The sequence below is a fragment of the Sander lucioperca genome, chromosome 14 (assembly GCF_008315115.2).
Source record: "Sander lucioperca isolate FBNREF2018 chromosome 14, SLUC_FBN_1.2, whole genome shotgun sequence".
NCBI lineage: Eukaryota > Metazoa > Chordata > Actinopteri > Perciformes > Percidae > Sander > Sander lucioperca.
The window spans coordinates 32132581-32158592 of NC_050186.1; the positions used below are offsets into that span (position 1 = coordinate 32132581).

The following is a 26012-nucleotide window of genomic DNA, read 5'->3' on the forward strand; positions in this document are numbered from 1 at the left end:
GCAGCATGGCCAGGTGGGCAGCATGCCACCTAGCAGCACAATGGGTTTATCCACAGTGATTTATTAAACACCCTGACCATTGGCTAAACAGACACTGAGGACAATTAGCAATCTATTCTTTACTGCTCTCCTCTCCCTCTTTGCTTCCTCTCTTTCCTTTTGTCCTCTATCTGCAAAGTGCAGTTAGAATATATGTTAAGGGGGTTTGTAATGGTAGACCGGCCCCATATTGGAACCATTAGGCATGAACATGACTGCCTATTACACGGGTCTTTAGCGACACAGAGGTAAAAAAAAAAACCTTATTATCCTGTCAAGCGTTAGCCCCGTTGAGGTTTCCCTCCACTGAGTGGCTAGATGTAAATGATTGTGATGTGTATGTACTCCATAACAGTGCCCCATGTAGTCCCTCCACTCTCCACAACTGATTATGTTAAACGTGAGAACAACTTAACAAGAGGGAGTAAAAGGTTTTGGTCAAAAGTGCTTCGACTCAAGTACCTGGTAGTCCTGTAGTGGTGGTCTTCTTTGCACAACAGCCCTTAGCTCATCGAGAATGTTAAACACCGTAAGCACTGAGATGCTGCATTGTGTGTTTAGACAAGAGGGAGTTTGATGAGAGGCTGTGGATGACGCACCTGCCGAGGAAGAGGGGTTGAGATAACAATTTTCTCCTCCCTGTCGCGGAGACATCTGGCATTGCCATGGTGTTGCAAGCCGAAATACACCCAGGAGTGGGTAATGAGGCGTAGGAGACAGGGTTTGTGTTTTGGTGTGTGTGTGTGTGTGTGTGTGTGTGTGTGTGATGGTGGTCCCCTTATCTTTCTGAACTAGCCTCTGTAGAGCCTGCAAGCACGCCATCTGTAGTGCTCAGCCATAAGCTCACTTGCATGTGGCCACGTTAAATCAGCTTAAATACAAGCACACATTTAACTTTATTCTACTGAAAAAAAGGAGGAAGGAAAAGTATGGAGTTTAACAAACTATGGAAAAAAAAGACAGAAGGTAAAATAAAGAAAATGTGTGTGTGTGTGTGTGTGTGTGTGTGTGTGTGTGTGTCATACAACCAAATTGGTACCCACCGATGGTCGTCTGTTGTTTGTGTGTGTGTTTATGTGAAATATAACCAAAGTGGTACCCACCCATCCGTGACTGTGCACCACATGTCTTTGAACGTCACCATTAACATGGTGGCCTGCATTATGTTTACACACAGTCCTTCGTGGCGCTGCATACGCCTGAGCGGGGTTGCTAAGAAACGTACAAGTAATGTTCGATAATCACCCTCGAAGAACAGTGAATGATTTTTTTTCTTTTCTTTTAAGTGGTTGCACATACAAAGTAGTTTGATAATGGCTCTTCCTCTGTGGAATGTATTACCTTTGCTGTTGATTGTTGCCTCTGACTGTTGATCTTTTAGTTACTTTTAATTACTTTTTATAGTGAAATGTATAGCCCAAACAATATGGGATTAATATTAATTTTAGAGGGGAAGATTTCATCAATTTCTGATATGGCGGCCAATATAGTGAATTTATGAGCTGAAATAAATAGACCTTTTCAATGTGGACTATGACTACTATATGCAAAGGTACTCAGGAGGCTGTTTTCTTGAACTTTATTAAAGAATATTTTTTGAACATTGTTATACATTCAATGTATTACCTTGTCAACCAATTCTAGAAATGAACACTTTAAAATAAAGAATAAATACAATTAAAAGAAATAGCTAAAGAAACATGTTTGTTTGTATGTTCAGTATCAGTCAATTGCTGACAATTTAAATAAAGAACTACATAATTACAGCAATTCTAAAAATCACCCCAAGCCTAATTTTCTGCAAAAAAAAGTCTTCATATACTCAATACCGATAGATACCAATATGTCTGTAAGCCAGTATCAGCCGATGAAATCGTCAGATGATTTGTTTTTTTAGTTACTTTTTAAGTCGATTGTTGCCTTGGTGGACGGTTTACTTTTTTTGTTACTTTTAGTTACTACTGTTGTTGATTGATTGTTGCCCCTGATGGTTTATCTTTAAGTTGCTGTTACAGACGATTGCTGCCTTTGACTGCTTATCTTTTTATTACATTTGTCGCTGACTGCTTTTATCGTTTTGTTTGTTTTGTCTGATCCCCATTAGCTTCCTCAAAGTGTGTAGTAATCCAGGAGTCTGCATTAAATAATACAGTATCACAGTATAACAGCATCAATTAAAACATGGAAGGCAGAAGAGACAAATGTTAAACTTAGCACATTAAGGGAATTGATGTTGCAAATGAAATGGCAAGAAAATAAAGAATGATATGTTTATCTGTCAATCTCTTTGTTTATTTCAGGTAATCTCCGCTCTGTCAAGGATCTCCCACCACAGCATCGCACAAATCAAAGGCATCAGGTACGCGTCTCATTTTTAACTCTCTCATTTATCATTTGAACAGCCAAAGCACTCGAGTATCGGTGTCAAAAAAACCATTTGGATGAATGTATTCCACATTTACTTGTAGTCCTATATTAATATGGAGGTGTCTATTAACATCTGCTGCTCATTTACAAGTCGATTTGCATTTTTAGGCAATTAGCTGCAGCTTTTAGCCACTGTTATCTTGCAGGGCACAACGCAACCCACAACACATTTCCATCTGTCACTCAAACACTACTGCAATTAGGGATGTAACAATTACCGGTGTAACGGTAAACCGTGATAAAAATGTTGACGATAACAATTACCGTTTTAATACAGAAAACCGTGATGATTAAATTTTACTTTAAAGTGTTCATGTGTACAGTTTTACATTTTAATTTTGATTATGAAGAAAACAAGTATATAATTAGTGGTGTTTCTTTGATTTGTTTACATATTTGTCTGTATGTCTTAGCTTGAATGTTTGGATTTGTATAATTTAAACCTGCACTACTGGAAATGTTCCTGACAAATAAGCTGTTTACATGCTGAACCCTTGTTCCTTTGATGGTAAAAGTTGCACTTTTGATAAGGTTTTGCCTATATTTTTGTAATATAATAAACACTGTTACACTTTTTGAAATTATGTCAGCTTGTGTAGGCCTATCAGTGCTTTCTGAACATATTGAACACACTTAAAAATACCGCGATAATACCGAAAACCGTGATAATTTTGGTCACTATAACTGTGAGGTTACATTTTCATACCGTTACATCCCTAACTGCAGTACACTATTACACTTCCATCTGAGTCAGAATTACTACATTGCATTGAGGGGTGGTCATTTCTCACATATATTGATGAAGCTGAGTGAATTCTTCACACTGCTTTATCGGGCCTGGAATGGGCTTCTGATTTCTCTTCATTTGCTCAATCTGCTTGGAGCTTGGTGGCTCACCGGCGCCACATAAAAAGCCATTTTATCCGTCTGAGTAATGAGTAGATGGAGCGCGCCCATTAGGAGCCATGCGAGGAAGAGAAGGGAGGACAGAGGGGGAGAGAAAGCAGGTCCCTTGCCATTAATAAAGACAACACACAACCTGCTGACTGCCGGCTAATTCTCACTGACCATTTTGCTGTGAGGTATCAAAACCGAGGATCATTTGACCTCAGTGGAAATCACACTCTGGACTTTCTGATCCTGAGCTATTGCTATCTCAGAAATCTGAATATCAAGCACCTGAATACTGAAGTGTGTTTGAGCAAAACACTGAATTCCTTTTTTAGCCCTGAGGGTTACCCTGACCTCTTATCCTACTATGGAGGTGGATGTGAAAGCTGCTTTATAGGGATCAATGACTTTATTAAATCAGGTCACATTTGGCTCTTGGCCTGAACAAGAAAGCATTTATTAAGGGAATTGGATGGTACACTGAACTACATTCCCTCATGGGGACGCGTCAACATAGGGATTGCATTAGCAGAATGATCTTACTAAACATTAATATCTTGATAATTAGTCATTATTAGTAATCAGTCATACTTTAATGACTACAAAAAGAATTTTCTTTACATTTTTATTTTTGTATTGGCAGTGTGTAATAGACAATAATACAAACTTCACATTTGTTTTTCTGAAGATAGTTTACATTTGGCTTTCTCCATCTTTCGCCGTGACAAATGTGTATTTCCCTGTTGCGTCTAGTCCGCATGGTGTGTAATGTTGAATTTTATAAAAAAGTACAGTAACAATTAAAAGTTAATACTTAAACCACTCTCACCTTCTGATGAATGCAAGTCCATTATTCACTTGCCTTCTAGCTCTGGTAATTCTCTCTGATTAGCGAAGAAAATGTCTGGGTCTCTTAGGCCTAGTCCGCATGTACTGTGGTATTTTTTTAAATGTCGCTTTTTCTATGCCTTTTGGCCTTTCGTCCATACGCAAACTGCGTTTTAGGTCAGTGTTTACATCAGAGAAATCAGAGTATTAGGCTTGTAAAGTTGGAGTGTGCGCTGTTATATCCTTTTTGAGGTGTCAAAATGAGGCAACATTTTTGTGAAATGGCAGACGTGGCCAAAACACTGCCAGTGTCAGCCACTTGCTAACAGGACTTTTTACACATACATGTATAGTTACTCTTCCACTATATTGAGGAACAGAGAATGCAATACAGAGCAGTCGATGCACCATTGCAGCCAGGTAGCCTTCCGGTAATTACTTTTTGTCAGGCCTCTGATTGCCCAACATTGTCTTCCTTTTCTTTGCGTGATTGGCCAATCTGGTTTGAGGGTTATATTGCCACCTGTTGGTTTGGCATGCTCTTGACAAAGCTTCAATGTGTTTTTGTGTTTTTATTTGGATCTAGATTTTTTTGCATTTGTTTTTTTTTTTGCGTATTTAACATGTAAAACACGTTAAAGTGTGGACCAGGCCTAAGCTTGTTCCACCCCCTTCACCAGGGACCTATCTACTTCTCATGGTTTTTATGTGAGAGGGTTGAAGACATCTGTTAGGGGTCTATTGTACAAATGTATTATCTCAGTGGTATTGGCAGTAGTGCGTATGCAGTAGTTAGTATCAAACGTACTGCTTTCGCTGCAGGATTCATAGTGCACGGGGGCATATGACAAATGTGTCATGAGGTCCGAGGCCATGTGCTGTATGATCTAGCATAAACAGCGTGCTGCTATCAAGCAGAGCACTTACACAACATGGATGTTCACTGACCCGAGTTGGCCTTTCTAAAGGGTCTTCTCCCCCACATATTCGTAACTCTGCTTAGGGCAAGGTCAGCTGCATCCAAAGGTCCCAAGGAGCTGCAAGACGTCTTCATGGACCTCGCTATATATATACATACATACATACATATATTATATATATGTATGTATGTATATATATATATATATATTATATATATATATATATATATATATATATATATATATATATATATATATATATACGTTCACCCGGATTGGCTAATCGGGAGGACTGGGAGACTTCCGGGTGCGCCGGTCTTCTTTTTTTGCTGGTGGTGTTCAGTCATGGTACTGGGTTAAAATCATAGTTCAAATAATTGATGCTGTCCCTAGGCAGCCTGCACTCGCAGTCCATTCTTTTTTATTTACAAAGTGCAGTCTGGTTATTATGACGTAGTTATGTTTTGACTCTTGCGACGAGGCGGCAGCTTGCTAAAAAAAAAAAAGAATATCGTCACCTCAGAACTTTACACTTCAGTCAGTTGCGCTTGTTAGAGGATGTGATCCGCGAGCAAAAAGAAGCTATAAAAATAGATAAGAATAAGCTCAAAAATGGCGCTGAAAAAGCAACAATTAAAAAAAGGAACGCTCTAGAAAGTGACACGGCCAGATGATCTCTCAGAAACTTTCTCATTAAAACCAGCGAGAGTGAAACGCCAAATGAAGATGATCACACGGCACCATCCATGAGCCCAGAACTCCAGATTGGGGAGGTATGATTGCTCATTGAGTGAATATTATAAGAACTAGAATTAATATTAATGAAGAGTAAGGTATATGAGATAATTAATGATGTCAGATGATTCGGCACTACTTTAATGAAACTGACTTGATCAGAAAGCTGTGTAAAATGGGGAGATTTGTGCTGACAATTATAACAATTTATAAAATGGGATTTAGTGTCAGAAGCAGAGCCAGTAGTGGGCAAGGGATAGCTGCTGTCAGTGTGGAAGGCACATCTACTGTACTGTAAGCTGTTGTATCACAGTGTGTGAAGAAGCAAACCTGATCAGATTAGTTACAATATATTATAACCACTTTCCATGCCCAAATTTTACTAGTGACATATTATGCCTTTTATTCTTGGATATACGTGAACTCTTGAACAGAAAATAGATTCTGATGTTGTTAGGGGTTATGTAGATCATTTGGTTAAATGTTTATGCCGTTTGTTCATTATGAGCCACCGTACTGTGTTGTCTTATCCAATCAGAATGCCCAGTGGCGTAGTTCACTTCCTCTCTGGTCTGTATTGTCTCTCAGTTATCGAAGGCTTGGATTAAATACAGTCGCTTACACTCGGTGTGATCATTGACTCATATCAACCCATATCAACTTTCTACAGGTTATGTTGTTGTAAAGATGTTAACCGTTTTACATTGTAAAGCAACACAATACTGTTTTTGCACTGAATTGAAAATGGTGATATTTTACAAAACTGCACTAAATTACAAGGTTGTGGAGAACAGTGGGCTATTGCAGACCTATATACTAAGCTTTTAATTACATTATTTTTAATGTAGTCAGTCATCAAGTAAAGCGGGCCGGTGGGCATGAAAACTCCAGGGCTGAAAATGAGTCCCACTCTGGCCTTGCATACCATACTTGTAATGTATCATGTGGACAGATTTCTTATGCCTTCCAGGTCTACTCGACATGACGTGGTCATGTACTGTATAGCACCCTTCAGAGATAGATATACATAGAGATACATAGAGATACCCCAGCCATTTAGAATTGCACTGCTATAAAGTTGGGAGGCATGTGAGAAACATAAAAAGAAAAAAACGTGGTTAAAATATGACTGCACAGTGTATTGTTTTTTTATCGTCATAATGATTTCAACTGCCGCAATAAACACTGCATAAGGCTGCGACATATTGCGAAACCCCCCCTTGTGTTAGAAAGAAAATAGCAGTAGAAAACTTCACTTTAAAACTTAAAAACAGTCTCTTTTTTTAATGGGACCTTTAATATTCAAGTGAATGTTAAATTTGTTCAATACAATACTGTTGGAAATTATTTCCTTTCATTTGTTTTAAATTCAACAAGCAATTTGTTGTACTGTAGCAGAATACTGAAAGCAGCAGAAATGCAGAACTAAGAACACTTTAATATGTGTTTATTTATTTATATATATATATACATACATATATATAGATACATATATAGATATATATATAGATAGATAGATAGATATATGTGTGTGTGTTCACTGTAATCAGGCATTGACAGGTCATGTCTCAGCACTGTGTCAGTTTTATTTTGCATGCTCCTCTACACTGGACACATAATCAAATATTCATCTGCGCAGTACAGTACACTCTCCTTCGCCCTGTCATTTCTATTCTTTCTTATGTCGACAGACCCATGTGGACTCAACTGCAACAACCTTGAATTTTTTTCCCCATTCTATCATCTTTTACATTTCACATAAACTCAGTTACATTTTGAGTGACTTTAAATCCCTCTAAACAGTGCTCTTACTATCCATCATACGTAATACACATGAGTCTGATTCGATAACAGAAATGAAGATAAGTTTGCTTTCAATTAGGGCTGGGCGATATGACCTAAAAATAAAATCCCCGATTTTTTCCAAAAAAATCCGATTTACGATTTAAATCGATTTTTTTCTCCCCCTACTTAAAATCAATCTGCAGATGACAAAGAAATTGTTCAAAACAAGTTTTAACTTTATTTTGTTTTGATTCACACACACGCACACACATGGGGCATGTATACCATTATGATTATTCATGCCAATTTTGTGGAAATATAAATTGGTTTGAGTGTTTTCCCTTTTTTTGGATGGGGGGTGCTATATATTCAACAACAAACAAACGGATGCGTGAGATAAAGCTGTTTTCACACATACAGGTAATTCACTTCTCGTTCCTCGCTAAAAGTTAAAATCATTTTAACGTTATTGGGAAACCTTGCCCCTATTTTCACCTGTTGCTGAGTAACGTACATTAACATCCCATGGTCTCTTGAATGTAGCATACCTGTAGCAAGCTCCTTCGTAGTAACTAGCGGTAGAAACAAACGTCGAAGAAGAGCCCCGTGCTACAGAGCGGCGATTGCTAGTTGTTTAAGCCGCTACAGACCTCCATCACAGCTCGGTCGTATCAGCGGCATTTAGTAGATGTGTTGAGCCGCAAAAGAGTTCCTCAATACCGCCTCTGGTGCCCCGCATGGTGGTCCTTTAGGTCAGCGGTAGCTGGTGGTTCAGTTATCTGAGAATAGGTGACTCTCAGCCGGGGACAGAGCACCGCGAGCTGCCGGTCATTTCGGCAGAGATTACAGATAAGTAAGTAATGAAACTACTAGTTAAGAAAAGAATTAATGTTAGTCCCTGTCGCTGCCATGTTGTTTGTGTATCTCTATGGCAAACGCGCGGGGGGAGGGCTGAGCCCGTTCGGAGCTATGGGAGCCCAGAGGGGACCGTCGGCGGATGGTAAGGAGAAAATCGATTTTCATTTTAACAAATCGACGTTAACTACACATTCGAGTTAATCGATAAAATCGATTTATCGCCCAGCCCTACTTTCAATTGTTTCTCTGCCTCATGGAGTTTTTTGCCCTCGGTTTCACCTTTCAGGCGATGCTTTGCAGACACAATTCCGAAAGAAATGTCTTCTGCTCTCCTCTGTATGATTTAGTTAGAGAATCCTAAAATTTGTTTATGAATTTACAGTGAGACGATTTGTTACTTAGCATTCTCATAAAAAGATGCAATGAACATCAACCAAAGACAATAACTTATTTTAACTGATTGAAGCTGTATTTCAGTCTGTAACCCTTTGCAGCTTTAACTTTTATTTTATTTTTATTTGGTCCAGTTAAGGAACCTCTGATTTCATTGTGTCCCCCTCCCCCCTATTCTGAAAGCAAACCTACATCCATGATATCGTCCACAACCCTAAATCTTTGAACAATGTATCATAGAAACTGTCAATCAAAAACCTTAAATCCTCTTTGTGTTGAGGCCTTATGTCACCTTCTCTTTGTGTCTCGGGAGTTGACCTTGTGTGTCTCACAGCTTATCTAATGTATAAGCCTGTGTCATCCTCTGTGCTGTCATTCAGCCCCCTCTTCCTACCGCCTATCTTTACTGTCCCTCAGTTAACCCTACGCTACAGTAACCTTCACTGTCCTAGTTCATCACTGATCTGTGCTGCTGGAGTGTGTGTGTGTGTGTGTGTGTGTGTGTGTGTGTGTGTGTGTGTGTGCATGTGTGCATGCGTGCATGCATGCGTGTGCGTGTGTGTGCGTGTGCGTGGATCAGGGTTGCAGAGTGTGAAAGACCTCAGCTCAGCATCAAGACTCAGAGCAGATGAGGAGAAGTTTTTTTTTAGGGTTTATATAAGGATACCTGATCATTTGGTCTAACTGAGTATCTACATCAGACAAACAACAAACTTGCTGAAAACTAAAAAGCATTAGTTGCATTAATTGAAATAAATGGCATTATCAAAGAGATTGGGCTTATAGAGCAGATTGTAAAGGAACATGTGACTACACAAAGTGTAGTCTCATTAATTCCTAAAAACACCACATATCAAAAGAAAAACAATAATAATTAATAATATAAATAAAAAATAAGAAAAGATGTAAGAATAAAAAAAGAATAGAAATTAAAAAGGAAGAAACCACACCTGTTGTTAGAGTCATTTCTTAAATGAACTGAAGATGAGGCGGTCACAGTTCAAAGCAGGGCTGAATATCACTTCCCTTAAATTGCATCCACACTTCCTCCACTTGCTTCCCTTCCTCGCGTCTTAGTCGGTCCCACCATGGAAGCATGGGAGAGAGAGGAAATTATGCGAGGAGAAAAGAAAACAAGGGAATGTGTGTTTAGAGGGATGAGACGTCCTTTCCTCTGAAGCGTCACATGGATTTCTCAGCTGTATGGGCGGAGTAAGAATCGGCTTTCAGCTACACGGCTTCCGGGAAGGTGGTCTCATGTATCCTCGCTCATCCTCCCTCGGAGATCCCTCCTCGATCCCTCCTCGATCCTTGGTTATAACTCCTCGGGGCAGGAATAAGAGCTTTGAGACGGCCTTCGCGAAGGAGGGCCAGAACAACTTCCGGTTCAACCGAGGAGCGAGGAGCTATCAAATAAGAGAAGTGAGAATCAGCCCAGGAGTAGGACAAGCAGCCACAGCGTAGAGGACTGCATTGGAATTGGGATCCAGCGGGACCCAACACAAATCCCGCGGGTGTGGGCGGTTTTAATGTTGCTGCGAGTGAAAGTGGGCGGTCCAAAAATACCCAACCTGAGAGATACAATCAACAGGGATTGACATAAAATCTGTTACAGTGTGTTAAAAGATGCAGGGAAACGAAAAAAAAATAAATATATAAAACATCATGAGTGAAACAAACCGCAGCCAACTACACATGTTGTAAAATAATAAGTGAAATAAATAGATTAATACGATGTCACTTTGCCCTCATGGCACTAGAATAATTAATTATTGCACTAGTATTTTGGAATTATGCGGTACATTACGAACAACGGAAAACAGTCCCACGCAGGGCTCTACAACAGTGTCAAGAATCACTGTTTGCACGTTTCCTCCTCCCTCCTTTTCCACATCCTGTCGGCAGCGCTCTGCCCCCTCACGCCACTGAATTAGATCACTCATGCAGTTATCACAATGTACATCCACTCCTCATGTTTTACTCATGTTTGAATGCATCACGTGTGCTAAATGTCATAAGTAAATGCTGCGAAAATAACACATGCAAAGAAAGAGGCTTACTCATATGTTATTTTGCATACACACCGATACACATCCTCCCCAGGCTGGAGCGGGAGGGTTTATGGACAGGCATGGTACAATAAGTGGCAAAGTGCACTGGCTTGCTCGAGCTCCAGCGATTTATCGACCCCTGCAGAAACAAAGCCGTGTCCTGGGATGGCAAACTGCTTCCGACTCTGACCATTTGAGCTGCGTTTACAGCCAACGACTACACTGTTGTTCTGCTGTTCGACAATAGTTGATCGATGGGAAACGGCTCACTGCGGCTTTGTCCAGCACACATTCTCGTTCTGCCAGCACCGGCTTAAACAAAGCAAGGAAGAAGAAATTAGGCATGATACAATGAAATACAAAAAAAAGAGACAATAACATAAACACTCAAATACACACATCTAATCCCTCTTGCCCCTCACAAAGCCCCCTCACCCCTCCCCCCCCACACAGCAGAGCGAAAAAAAACAACAGGTAATGCTTTATTTTATACGTCCATGGTTTCCTAATAGCTTCCTATGAGTTTCCTTGAACTAGAACTATGTAATTTGGTAGAAATTATATTTAAAAACAATTTCCTTCAAAGAAACATTCAAGTTAAATCCAAGTTAATATCTATTTAAATATGGCCCGATACCATTTGATTTGATACTGATTCTGATACCTGAACTTGCGTATCGGCCGATACCGAGTACCGATCCGATACCAGTGTGTCATATATTTTATTATGTTTTAACAACTGTATACTATATCCCTGTATGGATGTGATATGATTTCTATCTTTGTTGTCGGCCTGGCTCAGGTTAAACTCTTTGTGAAACATGAACAAACACAAACAATGAATGCCACAGAACTTTCTTTAATTATGCAGTTTGACAGTCAGTTATAACGGAAAAAGAACATAAATAAACTTTTTTAACGTACATTTTCTTTAGGGCTTTATTACGTGGTATTGGATTGGTACATTAACTCCAGTACTTCCCGATACCAGCGTTTTAGGCAGTATTGGAGCCGATACCGATACTGGCTATCGGTTATTGATAGTTTTTTTTATAGATTTTTTTTTATCCTCTACATATGTTGAATTGTATGCGTGCCTGTGGATACATTCACATTTTTACATATACACTTACTAAAAGTCCCAGTTTACTGGACAACACAAATTGTGTGCTAAGAATGCCAATTTATTGAATCCTTTATTGTTAAAGAATACAAAAGAATGAATCAACTAAAATAATATAGAAACACACATGTACAGCACTTTATATATTGCCCTTAGTAACAGACTTAATTTAAAACACATTTGGCAACTTTATCAGCCTTTTCTAATTATCTCAACAACTGTTGTAATATTTTCACCAAACTTCTAACAACAACATGAACAGCAGTCTTCATACAGCAATATAACAGTAACAATGACTGCCGCATGAATAATTATGAAAAATAATGGTCACAACTTTAAATAATAACAATACTTAAATGAACAGCAATATGCACATGTTGTATTTTAATGCAGGCTGATAACAATAGGGTAAAATCACTGCTGAATGAACAGAAAAGGCAGCAGGATGAATAAATCCTGGTTGTTAGCCTGGTCAGGACCAGGCTAGCTGCAAAGAATAAATCTCCATGGTAACTTAGGTGCCTCTGCTTTTGTGAAACCGAATCAAGGCTAAATTGAGCCAGGATAACTGGAATATCCCAGCTTAATCCTTTATCTTGGTTTTGTGAAATAGCCCTCTGATAATCCAGATAAAATACAAAAAACAAACATGTGAATAAGCCAAATCAGGAGGGCTGGTGGTGTCATTATACAAATACACTTTGTATTCTCTCAATTGACAACGGATTACAAAGAAACTCCTTAGCATGATGTACCACAGCATCCACTCTGGTTTACCACACAGCGTTCAGGCCCGAACAACATGAAGCAACATGCCTGCAGGAAAGACAGTAGAGCATTATTGAATAGCCATGAGATGGCTCATCATTGGAGTCCTGATGAAATTATAAACATAGTTCAATTACACCTGGTAGTATCATTTTAGCGAAATGAAAACGGCAGCATTGGGCAGCGCTTGGCTCTGCAAAACAACACTGAGGTGATACTTATGGGCGCATATCTCCACAAACTACTATGTAATTAAATTTAGCCCTGCGGGACTCCATTAATAACTTATAATATAATGCACATTTCATTGGAGGGGGCCATCAGATGTGGGTGTGTTATTACACACGGAGGAAGCACCTTCTGCGCTGTGTTTCTGCTCGTAACAGTGAGTGAGAAAGTAACATAAATCAGATAAGGCAGTTTTGGTATTATGATTCCTAAATAATATTACTTGTAATTAGCTCTTGGAAATACAGAGGTTTTAATGAAGCCACGTGTGCGTGCGTTCGTGGTGCGTGCATGCACGTGCGCATGCGCACAGGCCTGAGAATGACCAGCCGACCTTTGAGTATCTAGCTGACCATTCATTAACTTGATGGCTGACACACTCTTTCAATGTGACCACTGTTTTAATTAAACAAAGGCTAATTGCTGGTGTCACACAGATACACACAGATACACACAGATACACACACACACACACACACACACACACACACACAGTGCATGACACTATCTTTGTGGGGACCTGTCATTGACATAATGCATTCCCTAGCCCCTTACCCTAACCTTAACCATCACAACTAAATGCCTAACCTTAACCCTTACCCTCACCCTAACCCTAATCCTAAAACCAAGTCTTAACCCTCAAACAGCCCTTTAAACTTGTGGGATCCAGCATTTTTGCCCCACATAGCCATCCGGACCCCACAAGTATACTGTATTCCCGGTTTTTGGACCCCACAAATATAGTTAAACAAGAACACACACACACACACACACACACACACACACACACACACACACACACACACACACATACACAAAAACCACACAGCCAAACCCGCACATATGCACAGCTAAATCGATAACACGAACTACTATTTTTATTACATTTTTTACACTTGCACTATAACTGTCTCATAGTGAGATATTTGGCCTTCACACAATGACAGGTCACTGCTGTTGTCTCTTTACGAAGACGTGGTATCACAACAAAGTGCCTCAGTCATCTGATCCTATCTCGGGTTAGACTCAGTCAAAGGATTTCAAATAGGAGTGCGTACAGAGAGTTGAGTGCCTTTATGAGAGCTTTGAACGTCTGGTATCTGACACTGAACTGTCCAATATCATCTCCCAGCTCACTTCACAGTCAGCGACAACACACATACAGACATTCTTTATTGTTCTCTGTGGTGTCTCTGTCCTGCTACAAAATCTTTCTCGCACATTACCACATGGTAACATTCGTTCATTTATATTTGGGCTGTACATTATATCAGTCACCAGCAAGCCCTTCCACATATTACACGTGCACACATGACTACTATCCACCTGCCTACACCCTATGATCCGTGTGTGGTACAAAAATGAAGCACTAAACATTGCCGCTGCACATAATTCAGGGATCAATTATGTTTCCTATCACAACAGAATCGGGAAAACAAATTAGTATTATACTATATAATTGTAAGTTACACAAGACAGGGTTGCACAATGCACACACAGACAAAACTCTTCCTCAGGAAGACCAACAGAGAAGGATCCCTCACATTAAAAACAATACAATTATTTTAAAAATAAGCACTTTTAAACACACAATTAAAAAAGATAAATGAACAAGAAGTTAAAGCTATAGTGCGTAGTTTCTGTCGCCCCCATGTGAAATTCTAAGGAATGACAACAAAACTGTTGGCGTCCACATGATACAAGCCTTCCGTGACCGCACATTTTAAATACAATATTTGGTCAGATTTCATCTCACATTATATAAAAGTGCACAGATAGGATATAGAAATATGTTAGCTCATGCAGGCTTGGAAGCAGAGGGATGAACTGAACAGAACGTATTGAATGTGGTATGCAGTATCCCCCTTTGCACAGTGGGTAGTGTAGCTGGTTTGGCTACCACGGTGACATTTCTGTAAACAAAGACGAAATAATGTTTCTTTCTTTGTTTTTATTTTTTGGTCATAGCTTATTCTTTATGGAGAAATAAGAAATACATTTATTGCCAGATTGAAGCCAGATTTAGGTAAAAAAAATCTCACTTGATGCGCCTTAAATTTTGTTGATTTTCTATTAAAGTAAAAAAAAGAAACATTGTTGTAATACCCCCAGAAGACTATTTAAATGAAATAACTTTATTGTTGATAATAAAATGAAAATATTTCAAAATTCACAGTCCTGCCACTGCTGTCTTTTCAACTGATTATGAGTCAAAGATGTATTGTAGGCACAGCTTGCACCTCACTCTCCCCGTGACCCTGAAACCGCTCTCTCGCTCTCTCGTTCTGTTCTCCATCTCTTTCTTGAATAATGATAGAGTCCTTTGCGTGTGTGTCCAGTGGCTCTTTGACAGTAAGAATACAGATCATGTGTTCAGTAGTTACATTATTCAGACGGGAGTCAAGGCCAGCGTTACAGGGCTGTTTGCCGCAGCAGAAACCACTGCGGGCAGCTGGCGTGCGCTGGATTTATTATGGTGTCACTACCCGATGTGAGTCGAGTGCTGATGTGAGTTACGCATGCGTCACTTTGCGACAAGTAGCCTACAAGAACCTGCTAACGAGAGACTTCTGTAATGTCAATACAATAAAAATGGACCTACAATACGAAGTTTGTTCACTGCTGGCTGCAAGTTAGCAATCAAACACAACAAAGGCCTGTCACTTGAATGGCGTTTTGAGCTAACGTTAGCAATATGCCGTAAACCGTTTAAATCTGAGCATGCGCAACTCACATCTGCACTCGACTCACATCAAGTAGTGACAATGGTAACAGTACGCTTCTATCATGGTGAAAAGAAACAGGCCTAAAGACAGATAATAAACTCCTTAAACAAAAATAATGTCAAGACATTTGGGTATTTTGAAAGCTGGTAATGACCAATAAAAACAGTTTTGTTCCCAATGTGTTTTTTTTTCTTATAAAACATTTTACCATCCTTATAGCTTGGAGGCTCACAGAAATAGCCTGTAACATTAAAATGAATCCAGAGTATCTCTTATGAACACAGGAGGGATTAGTTTAATAATACGTGCTTTTTTCCATTTCAGTAACTTTAGCGTGGTTAATGATTAGCGCCAATCGTGACCTCTCTGATTTTAATGAGTTTCAATTGTGCACGGCATTAAGCTAACAGGCTATAATTTGTAGCAATCAGCTCTTGTTCAAGAAAGAAGGAGAAAAAAGACTTCATAAACACGGTCGGCCAATCGAGATCTAATCATGCACTTCACAATAATGTTCGCAGAAAGCAGATATCTTTTAAAAACAAATTGAAATAAATCCACCCTGTTTAATGAGCTAATTGATTAGTCATTAATTTTTATGCTCTGCCACTTCCCAGGAGGGTTGTGTTTGTTGACGCTGCGTTGGCGGGAATGAGAAATTCAAGAAGAGGATCGGGAGGAATCATTCACCTTCTGACAGGAATGCTTTTGTTTATACTAATGCAGCCTGCAGTGCATCTTATAAACAAGATTTTTATATATATATATGTATATATTAGGGGTGGTACGGTTCACAAAATCCACGGTTCGGTTCGTATCACGGTTTTAGGGTCACGGTTTTCAGTTCTGTACGGTTCTTGTTATTTTTTCTTTTAATCTTTAACACTCCAGAAATATACTTCAGCATATGATATATAGCTAAAATTAGCATATTGAATGTATGTTGCACAATACATGCACACAGTGGCAGTTATATCTATTGTTTTATTTCCGCTGTCATCATCGGTAACATGAAATCCAAAATGTTCCCACACACCAGACTATATACGACGCTGGCACATCCTCCAACTCCAGGCAGCCTTCCTTATCTCTCCCACTTACCATTTCTGCATGTGACGTGACCTGCAGCACTCCACACTCCACCTGAGGAGCGGTCGGCTCGGCGCCTCTCAAAATCTGACGAAAATCTTTTAAACTGACCTTTGTCGATCAAAAAAACAGACAGATTCAGCAACTGTATGGCCTATTTCTGGCTTAAAATGTTTTCAGAAACACTTTTCGGTGAACTATTTTCGTAAAATACGAGATCGTATTCAGAACGAGACGCCATTAGAGTCTATTTTGAAATTCGGGAGCAGCAAGAACCACATGACGCGTTCGTCCAATCAGCTGCCATGTGTTGCGTTCGTCACGCTCATCCCCCTCGTCGTTTATATACTGTCTATGGTCGTTTCCAGTAAGTGTTTTAACAAAGGTGTCGAAAGTGGGCACTACGGCAGTAAGTGGTTAGTGCACATTAACAGTGTACTGATGAACCGTGCGACGCACACACACTCCGAACAGAGACATGCGAACCGAGCGGTTTGGATGTTTTTTCATGAACCGTACCACTCCTTATACGTATATGGCACACACACATATATATATATATATACAATGGACCTTTTTCACAGCAGACATTTTGACTTGCCATAGTAGGAAAAGCACAACTGAAATTGATAACCTAACGATGGCTCAATTCCATCAAGTGTCCCAGTAAGCTATTTCAGTGAGTCAGCATGCACAATACCAGGGCCTCTCCTAAGTGCAGCCATCATTAATGGTTTTGAATACACCTGTGCTTTTCCTACTATGACATGTCAACATGTCTGCCGTGAAAAAGGTCTATAAGTGTACATATACAGTAAGTAGAGAAGCTCACTTTTGCCGAATACAAAAAAGAAGATAGCTCTAGACTTTATTATTTTCAATATTTTTTGCTCTGCATTGTCCCTGAGGGTCCTTGAAAGCTGCCCAAACCCCCATAGGGGATTTATAAGACACCTGGCCATCCATCTGAAAAAAAAGGCTGTTTTCTTTCCTGAATTCCTGGGAAAGTTGGCTGTGTGAAGGTTCCAGGTTTTTATCTGTCAGCAGCAGTGTGTTGATGTGTTTTGACAATGTTGTTTGTGACTGATGGGGTCCTCTGTTGAATACATCTTGCTGTTGTGCTGCCGAAGTGATGGAGCTAAGAGTGACAGCCTGGCAGATAGAACACGCCGTTTGTGACTGGTTATTTTTCTACCTGGGAAACTGTAGTGTGTGTACTCATATTTTGTACTCTCTCTCACTCTTCGTGTGTGTGTGTGTGTGTGTGTGTGTGTACCAGGCCCTTTCCATCAGAGGACACAGCTCTGAATGAGGATGATGTGTACCGGAGCCTTGAAGAGCTGGCAGAGTAAGTATGCAGTCCATAACATGCACACGCACACACACACACACACACACACACACACACACACACACACACACTTCTTTTTGTCACTTAGGATGACATTTTATTAACTTAAATTCATTCCCTAACATTACCTTTAAAACCTGCCTTACCCCAACTCACATCTTTACTTGACTTAAACCTAACCCAAATCTTTAAATCAAACAAAAATCAAGTCTAAACCCTATAATGTAATGGTGATAAATGTATATGCTTTGTAATTCTAGTATTACTATGTTTTATTAAGTAATATAATTTCTTAAAATGCAAATAAATATGTAATGTGTATTATGTAATGGTTTGGGACCAGCTTTTTGTCGTCAAATAGGAGGGGAGTCACTGCTATGCAACTGTGTAAACATATTTATATATTTACACACACACACACACGCACGCACGCACGCACGCACACACACACACACACACCAAGACATATCATTGTTAGTTTGTAGCTATTGTCACGAAATATTCAGATGTTTAAAACCTTGGATGACTTTAAACATATTTTCAACTGGATTCAATGTTCCAGCAGATTAAAATGTAGTTGTTTCCTGCTGCAAAAGGTCATTGCTTTTATGCATTTTAGCTCAGGAAATGCTTTTAAACTGAATAAAAATGCAAAAGATCTTCTCATTATACTGCAAAGGTCTTTTTTATACTCAAAATAACATACATAACAGTTCTCTACACATTATGTATATAACAGACATCTTGCGATGTTTCAAAGTTGGGTGTGATTGCCACTTCTTCCAATTTCCTCTAACTGCCTAATTACATAAGCGTGGAGCCTTTTGTCACTCCTCCCGTTGCCATGGTGACACCAGCTTTGCTCTGGCTTCTGGTGTGGCTGCCTTCTTCCCTCCCTCTCTGCCTGCCTGCCTGCCTCTATGGCAGGCTGCCTGGTTTGGTGTGAGGGTTTTTGCTGTGTGCGAAAGAGAGTCATAAGGTTTCGGAGTTGGCAGCGGTTCCAGCGGTGACAGCAGCCGCTCGACTCAGATTAATGGAGAATAATTAGTTAACCGCTCTGAGATGGGTGTCATTCATCACAGAAAGATAGGAGGTAGGAGAGCGGCAGACAGAAAGGACAGCATGCAGCGCTATAGATATATGCACGCTGAATACATGATTGTGGTGTTCTTAAGGGGATGAGGAATGTGCTCTTGCTAGAGGAGAAGAGTGCCAGCCAAGCAGGCTAATGCTGGATTAGAGTGCAGTTTAGCGAAACATGTAGCCCTGCAAGCTCGGAACATGGGCCCTTACCTTAAAAACTGAACTGATACATGCACTAAAAGTGATCCTGAAGAGAGCAAAGGAAATACTAAAAACACGTTGATTCGGTTTAACAAATAAAACAAAAACGAACATACAGTAGGCTATTGTCTTTCATCATGGGCTTGTGGCATAACATCTACTGCAGAGAACAGAGAGATTTTTATTCTATATCATAGAAGGAAGAAGGAAGACTCATGCCATTTCTTGTATTTACTGTAGGGGTGTAAATCACAGGTTTTATCACCATACAATATTGTATTGTTTCTTTGGACAACAATACAATATTTGCTGGTAGAGCTGGGAAATATATCGATATTATATCGATATTGTGATATGAAACTAGATATCGTCTTAGATTTTGGATATCGTCATATCGTGATATGACATGTGTTGTCTTTTCCTGGTTTTAAAGGCTGCATTACAGTAAAGTTAAGTTATTTTCTGAACACACCAGACTGTTGTTCTATTATTTGCCTTTACCCATTTAGTCATTATATCCACATTACTTATGATTATTTATCAAAAATCTCATTGTGTAAATATTTTGTGAAAGCACCAATAGTCACCACTACAATATCGATGCGGTATCGATATCGAGGTATTTGGTCAAAAATATTGTGATATTTGATTTTCTCCATATCGCCTTCGTGATATTTGCTGGTATCACGAAGTCTGCCACGATACAAATTGGATTTGATTCAATTCAGCGGCCTGCAATTGATACAAGACAATGTCATATGCCTATTCAGAACAATGAGGTCCATTTATATCAACTGACCAAAAGTAACTAAAAGATAGCTGGGGAATTCAAAATAAAGGCACATTTTAAAGATTGATGATATGCACTACTGTATCTTAAAATAAAAAAAATAATGTATATATTTTTTTCACGTTGTATTGATGATATTGGATTGTTGATCATTGAATCGATATATTGATCCAGATCAATGTATTGTTACACCCCTAATGTACTGACTGGTCTCTAAATGCATCAGGAAATATCAAAGTGGCTAAAGTAAGCTTACATGTTCCTTATGTTACTCATAATCCATCATAAATAAATGTCACCCACATAGAATAGAGGTTACTTACATTTGTTAATTACTATTGAAAGCTTCAGTGGCCATAGCAAGTGCATGGTATCCATAGTAACAAGCGTCACAGAGTCCACTAGTAAAGCAAGTGAGCATGAAAGTAAGATTACATTATATACCATCATGTTTCTATAGCTGGGGGTTATGTCTTTAATTTCCCTCAAATCTCCTCCTTCCATTAATGGCTTTTGGTCCCTGTAACCATGGCAGCAGCTTCAATGACCCCGGAGCTTGAATTCATCTATATATTTTTTTTACCTGAAATGGTCAGTGGTGTTGTAACACGGTGCTCTTTTTGTAACCTGTAGTAGGTGCAGAGGGCTGGCTCGTGTTGAATGATTCATGTGGCTCTGCAGCACGGCTGCTCTTGACCTTTTACAAAGAACATGTATGCATTTTCCTTCCATCGATGGACAGACACAGAATTGATTCATCAGCAGGTCCTGCACCTAATGCAGTTGGACACAGGTGGGCACTCCCAGTGTTGGTTAAGTTACTTCCCAAAATGTAATACATTATAGATTAATAGTTACTGTCATTTGAGAGTAATTCATTGTATTACAATATTACTGTCTCTGAATTGTAATGCTTGACACTACTTTTGCATTACTTTTGAGTTACTTTCACCAAAATAACAGCGGAAGTTTGACTTGGCAGGTAGCTTGTGAATTTCATCACCGGATCTCCTCTTTATCCACTTTAATACATCATAGATCATTCATAATATTTTGTATAATTAATATGAATATGCAAAGTAACTAAAGCTATAAAAATAGAGAAGTAAAATGTACAATAGGCAAGTAGGAGAAAATGAAAATACTCAATTAAAAGTACAGTTGTATTGAAGTACGGCATATTTACTTTCCACGGCTAATAAAATGCAACGATATTTACGTGTATTAAGCCTAAACATTAATTCCCGACATGTTTCTATCTGTCAGCAGCTCGGACACACTGCTGCCCGCACTCACGTACAGTCACCTGTTGGGACACAGATGTTGTCCGTACGGTCTCTGGTTCTGGCTCTGACCACGGGAACAGAGGCGGGACAGCTCGCTTTAACGCAGCAATAACTCCTGAAAATAATATCCATGTCGCAAATGTATCTGTCTCTGCAGTCATCTCAACCATCGAATCCAGCAACAGGAAATAATACTCACAGCTTTTTTTTTCCTGTGAAGAAATGTTTCACGGTGTTGGTGAATTCTTAAAAAAACCAAACACCACTAAATGTTGCGCTAAAATGCATTGTAACTCGCGTTACTGAGATTGTAACAGGTATAATATTACCAAAATGTAATAAGTAGTGCGTTATATTACTGCGTTACAGCAAAAGGAATACATTACTGTAATTGCTTTACTTTTGTAACGCATTACTCCCAACACTGCATAGGCCACACTAGCAATAACCCTGCTCCCAAAGAGTTATTAATTTGAAATATTGATGGATGCATAATTTACAGTGGGTGCATGATTGCACGGCGAGTGAGTGAGAGGACAATGGTGATCTTACCACAGTAATAATAATCATTTTTTTAAGGATGTGGTACTATTTAAGAGCATCCCAGAGAAAGCAAATAATACAATGAGAGGACATCTGGTATCATAAAAAATAACAGCCTGTAAGAAATAAAATGGCATTATTGTCACCAAAAATATTTAGTGTCAGAAAATAAAGCTGCATGGATAGAACAACGTTATGGCAAACAATAAAAATCAATAAAATAGCATCATTAAGTTCAGCGATAAGACGACAAAGGATACTAAGTGCGATGGAAAGCAATCTATAAAAATTGATTTTGAGGTGAGATTTTAAAACGGAGATCGTGTCAGCAGACCAAACGTTAAATGGAAGACCAGTTCCAGCAGCCCAGGCAGCAAAAGATCGATCAAGTTTTCATTTTAATCTGAATCAGCCAAAAGATTTAAACTGGTGGGCTCTCAGAGGTCACTGAGAATAGCTGGAAGTTCACTAGTACTCACTAATGTAATAATGCTGTGCTGTATTTAAAGATATAACTCATTTATCAGACACTTAGGCTTTTCTATGTGGCTGTTCTGCAGCCGACATCTTGGTCTAAATATACACAAGAACATTTGCGGTTGACTGTCTAATATTTTTCGAGGTTTAATAGAGGTGACTTACCTTGCTGCATGATTTACATATTTACAACATCTTGTCTGAAGTGCTCATGGCAGGTGAGGTGGACTGAGGCTTTAGGCTGTCAGTATGAGCTCACTTGGAAATGACTGCTGTAAATGAATGGCATTGAGATTATATGATGGGTGCAGGTGTATCTATTTGTGAAGCTTTCTCCGGTTTGCATTCTGATGGACCACATCTGTGTCTGACTCAGGTAGAGGCCAGCCTCTACCTAATCGAGGTCTCCTGGGTTAATGTGGTAAACCTGGTATGTACTTCCTCCCTCTGGCTTCGTGATGTCAAGTCTTTATGTCACTTAACTCAGAGTCCTCCCTGTCTGGAATGACTCCATCCTGGAGTTGACAAAGCATGAAATGGGGGTGAATCGGGCATAGTCGCCAAGGGACTTTTTCCTCTATGAAAGGCACACATAGATTTCCATTCCGAAGCAAACAGTGTCACAAGCCCTTTGTGTCACTCTTTTGCAGTTTATTTTGCTCCATTAATCCCTTTGGGCATGTTGGCATGAAAAGTCAATAGCTTAAAAATACTGTAGATAGTCAGTCAGTCAAGGTATTATTTTCTGCATGGTACCTTTATATATTCAGGGAAGTTTCACTGAGAGCAGGAATTCCCTGATCACATTTGCACAGTTACAAACAGAGGTGTCAAAAGTATTCACAGTCATTTCTCATATATATATATATATATATAAATGGTGTAAAGTTTGACTGTGTTTTACTGTAGAGGATGTCCTTTTCCCATCTGGTGGTTGTTTTTGTCGTTCAACAGCAATTTACTAGTGAAATAAGTTATTGTTATTGTTATACATTGTTATTAAATCATTTCATTTTGACCATATGGCCTTAGCAATAAACAAGTTGTTCTTTAATGTCACCGACTGTTGTTTAGTACCCTTTTCTTTTCTTTTCTTTTTTTACTTTCTTAAAAAGTATCGGTTCAGGCACCGTTAATCACAGCCCTAGTGTGTCTATATATATATATATACTAGGGTTTAAAAAGACTTCTGTAGAAGTTGAAGCATCAACTCAAGCTTTTTACTCAAGTAAAAGTACTGGTTTCAAAACTACTTAAAGTATAAAAGTAATATAAGGGGGAAAAAAATTATATCAATATGCTTTTTCAAATTAGATGGCAAGTTTTGGAAACAATTAGCTCGTGGTACTTAGGTGCGCAGAGCTTGCAGCGCATTCGAAAGGAGTTGTTTTTGCAGCCAACCATTTCGAAAAATTCTTCGGCCAGGGATGTAGAAGGGTTGGCTGGTCTTCCTGGCTACCAACCTCCTCGCTGGTGCTTGGTTGGGACATTTCGCTCGAGTTCTCTTGAGTCTCTGCCACGGACATCTTCGTACTAGGCTACATACGTCTGCTATTTCCTTGCTGGAGTGTGACGTGATTTGTGTCATGTGCAGGTGTGATGGATCGCGTACAAACCAATAGGGTGTTGGAATGGTATATGTTTATACTTCTCATCCAACCACAATCAAATTCACTCTATCTGGATAGGTTTTTGTATTTTTTGGTGGTTTTTTTTAACGATGACAAGCGGGAATGAAAACAAGCCGAACTGAAATAGGAGTAACGAGGCTATTTTTAAAATGTAAGGAGCAGTAGTAGATAATTGCATGAAAATGTAAGGAGTAGAAGTAAAAAGTCTGCTGTAAAATAATTACTCCAGTAAAGTATAGATACCCAAAATTTCTACTTAAGTAAGGTAACGAAGTATTTGTACTTCATTACTTGACACCTCTGGTTACACATTTATTTACACCTGGAAGCTGCCCAGTAGCACCTCAGTGGTGGTAATGAGGGAGTGGCAAGCGTCGCTTTTTCGCTTTCCCCACCCAGATTTATCCTGCCGGTCCGGGATTGAACCAGCGACCTCTGGTCCCCAGAAGATAAACCCTGTTGATGTTGATGGCCACATGTAGTGCTGAACAAGTAATCAGAATTTTATCGAAAGACAACGTTGGGGGCTTAAACCCCAAACACCACAATTTCGCCTCACTGATGCTAAGGCATCAGCATGTTTTCCATTTCATCCTCCATTTTCGCATTGTGAGGTAAAGTGATATGTGCATCCTCCGGGGACCTTATACGTTAGCTGTTTTTGTGTGTTTCTTGTTTGTTTTTTTAGTTGACACACTATCGGCTGTATAGATGCAGTGTGGCAGCAGCACCATGTCAGGGCTCCACACACACTACATCACAGCTCTAACATAAAAAAAAACTTCCTGTATTGAAAAACATTATTATTTTAACATAAACCTGTAAGGCAGCCCAGCTTTTGGGAAACTAAAGGCTCAGTAGCTTTTATATTGTGAGTCATACTCCATCCCTTCTCTCCACTGATGTAACTCTATGTCATTGAGACCTGGGAGCAGAGGCTAGCAGGCCAATTGCGTGCAGCGTACTGCGTACTGGACACCCGCTAGCCTGTCACTGTGTAATCAGAAAGAAAATCAGACCTAATTCATGAGTCCTCAGGACTTTGCTCCCACTCTTTATCTTGCTGATGCATTGTGATGCACACACATGCACAAAAGAACAAGTGCATTTGAATGATTTATTTATGTCCACTGAAGCCCAAGAGACAAAGCAACGTAAATTGTAAAGTTAAGGTGCGGCAGATTTACCCTGGTAAGAATTATGTCCCTCTATTTTCTCCCTCTTTGTCTTTCTAAGAATGCACACGCACAAATGTACTACGTATGCGAGCCTTGGCACCTTGAAGCATTAACCTTTACCATAAATACTACATGCCTAAACCCCAGCTATTAACTAACATTTATCTTAACCTAATCCTAGTCTCGTATTGCCAGACCTTCCTTCACAGCGCTGCGGAGGAGGGTCTGGCTAGTCCACACAGCATTCAGGGATAGGAGAAAATGTGTTTTGGTTTATTGGTTTTTCTTTATCAATCACAGTCGTCTTGGGCGTCACTTAGTCGTCACTAAGCGCCATACGCAATAATGGTGCCTCTGCAAAATAGCCTCGGGAAGGAACTTGTTTTGATGGAACAATTGTGCAACAGAAAACTGATTGGACAGATAGTCTAGCTAGCTGTCTGGATTTACCCTGCAGAGATCTGAGGAGCAGTTAACCATAGTCCTCAGAAATCAACCAGAGTTTAAAATGCCCACACAAAGAAAGCAGAAGGTGAGGGACATCCGGCCGAAAATGAGGGACGTCCAGCAGATCTTCCGGCGGCACCAGAACAATCTTGTAAATGAATCGT

The 26012-nt window shown here is 39.5% G+C and overlaps 1 protein-coding gene across 11 annotated transcripts in view; it reads left to right on the forward strand.

The window, feature by feature from the left end:
- vav2 (vav 2 guanine nucleotide exchange factor) overlaps positions 1 to 26012 on the forward strand; it is a 234543-nt gene that overhangs the window by 161403 nt on the left and 47128 nt on the right. For all 11 annotated transcript variants that reach the window (XM_031277509.2, XM_035991526.1, XM_031277513.2 and 8 more), the window contains exons 3-4: positions 2340 to 2398; positions 18141 to 18209. In XM_031277509.2, the coding sequence (XP_031133369.1) occupies positions 2340 to 2398; positions 18141 to 18209 (128 nt within the window). The remainder of the gene's footprint in view (positions 1 to 2339; positions 2399 to 18140; positions 18210 to 26012) is intronic.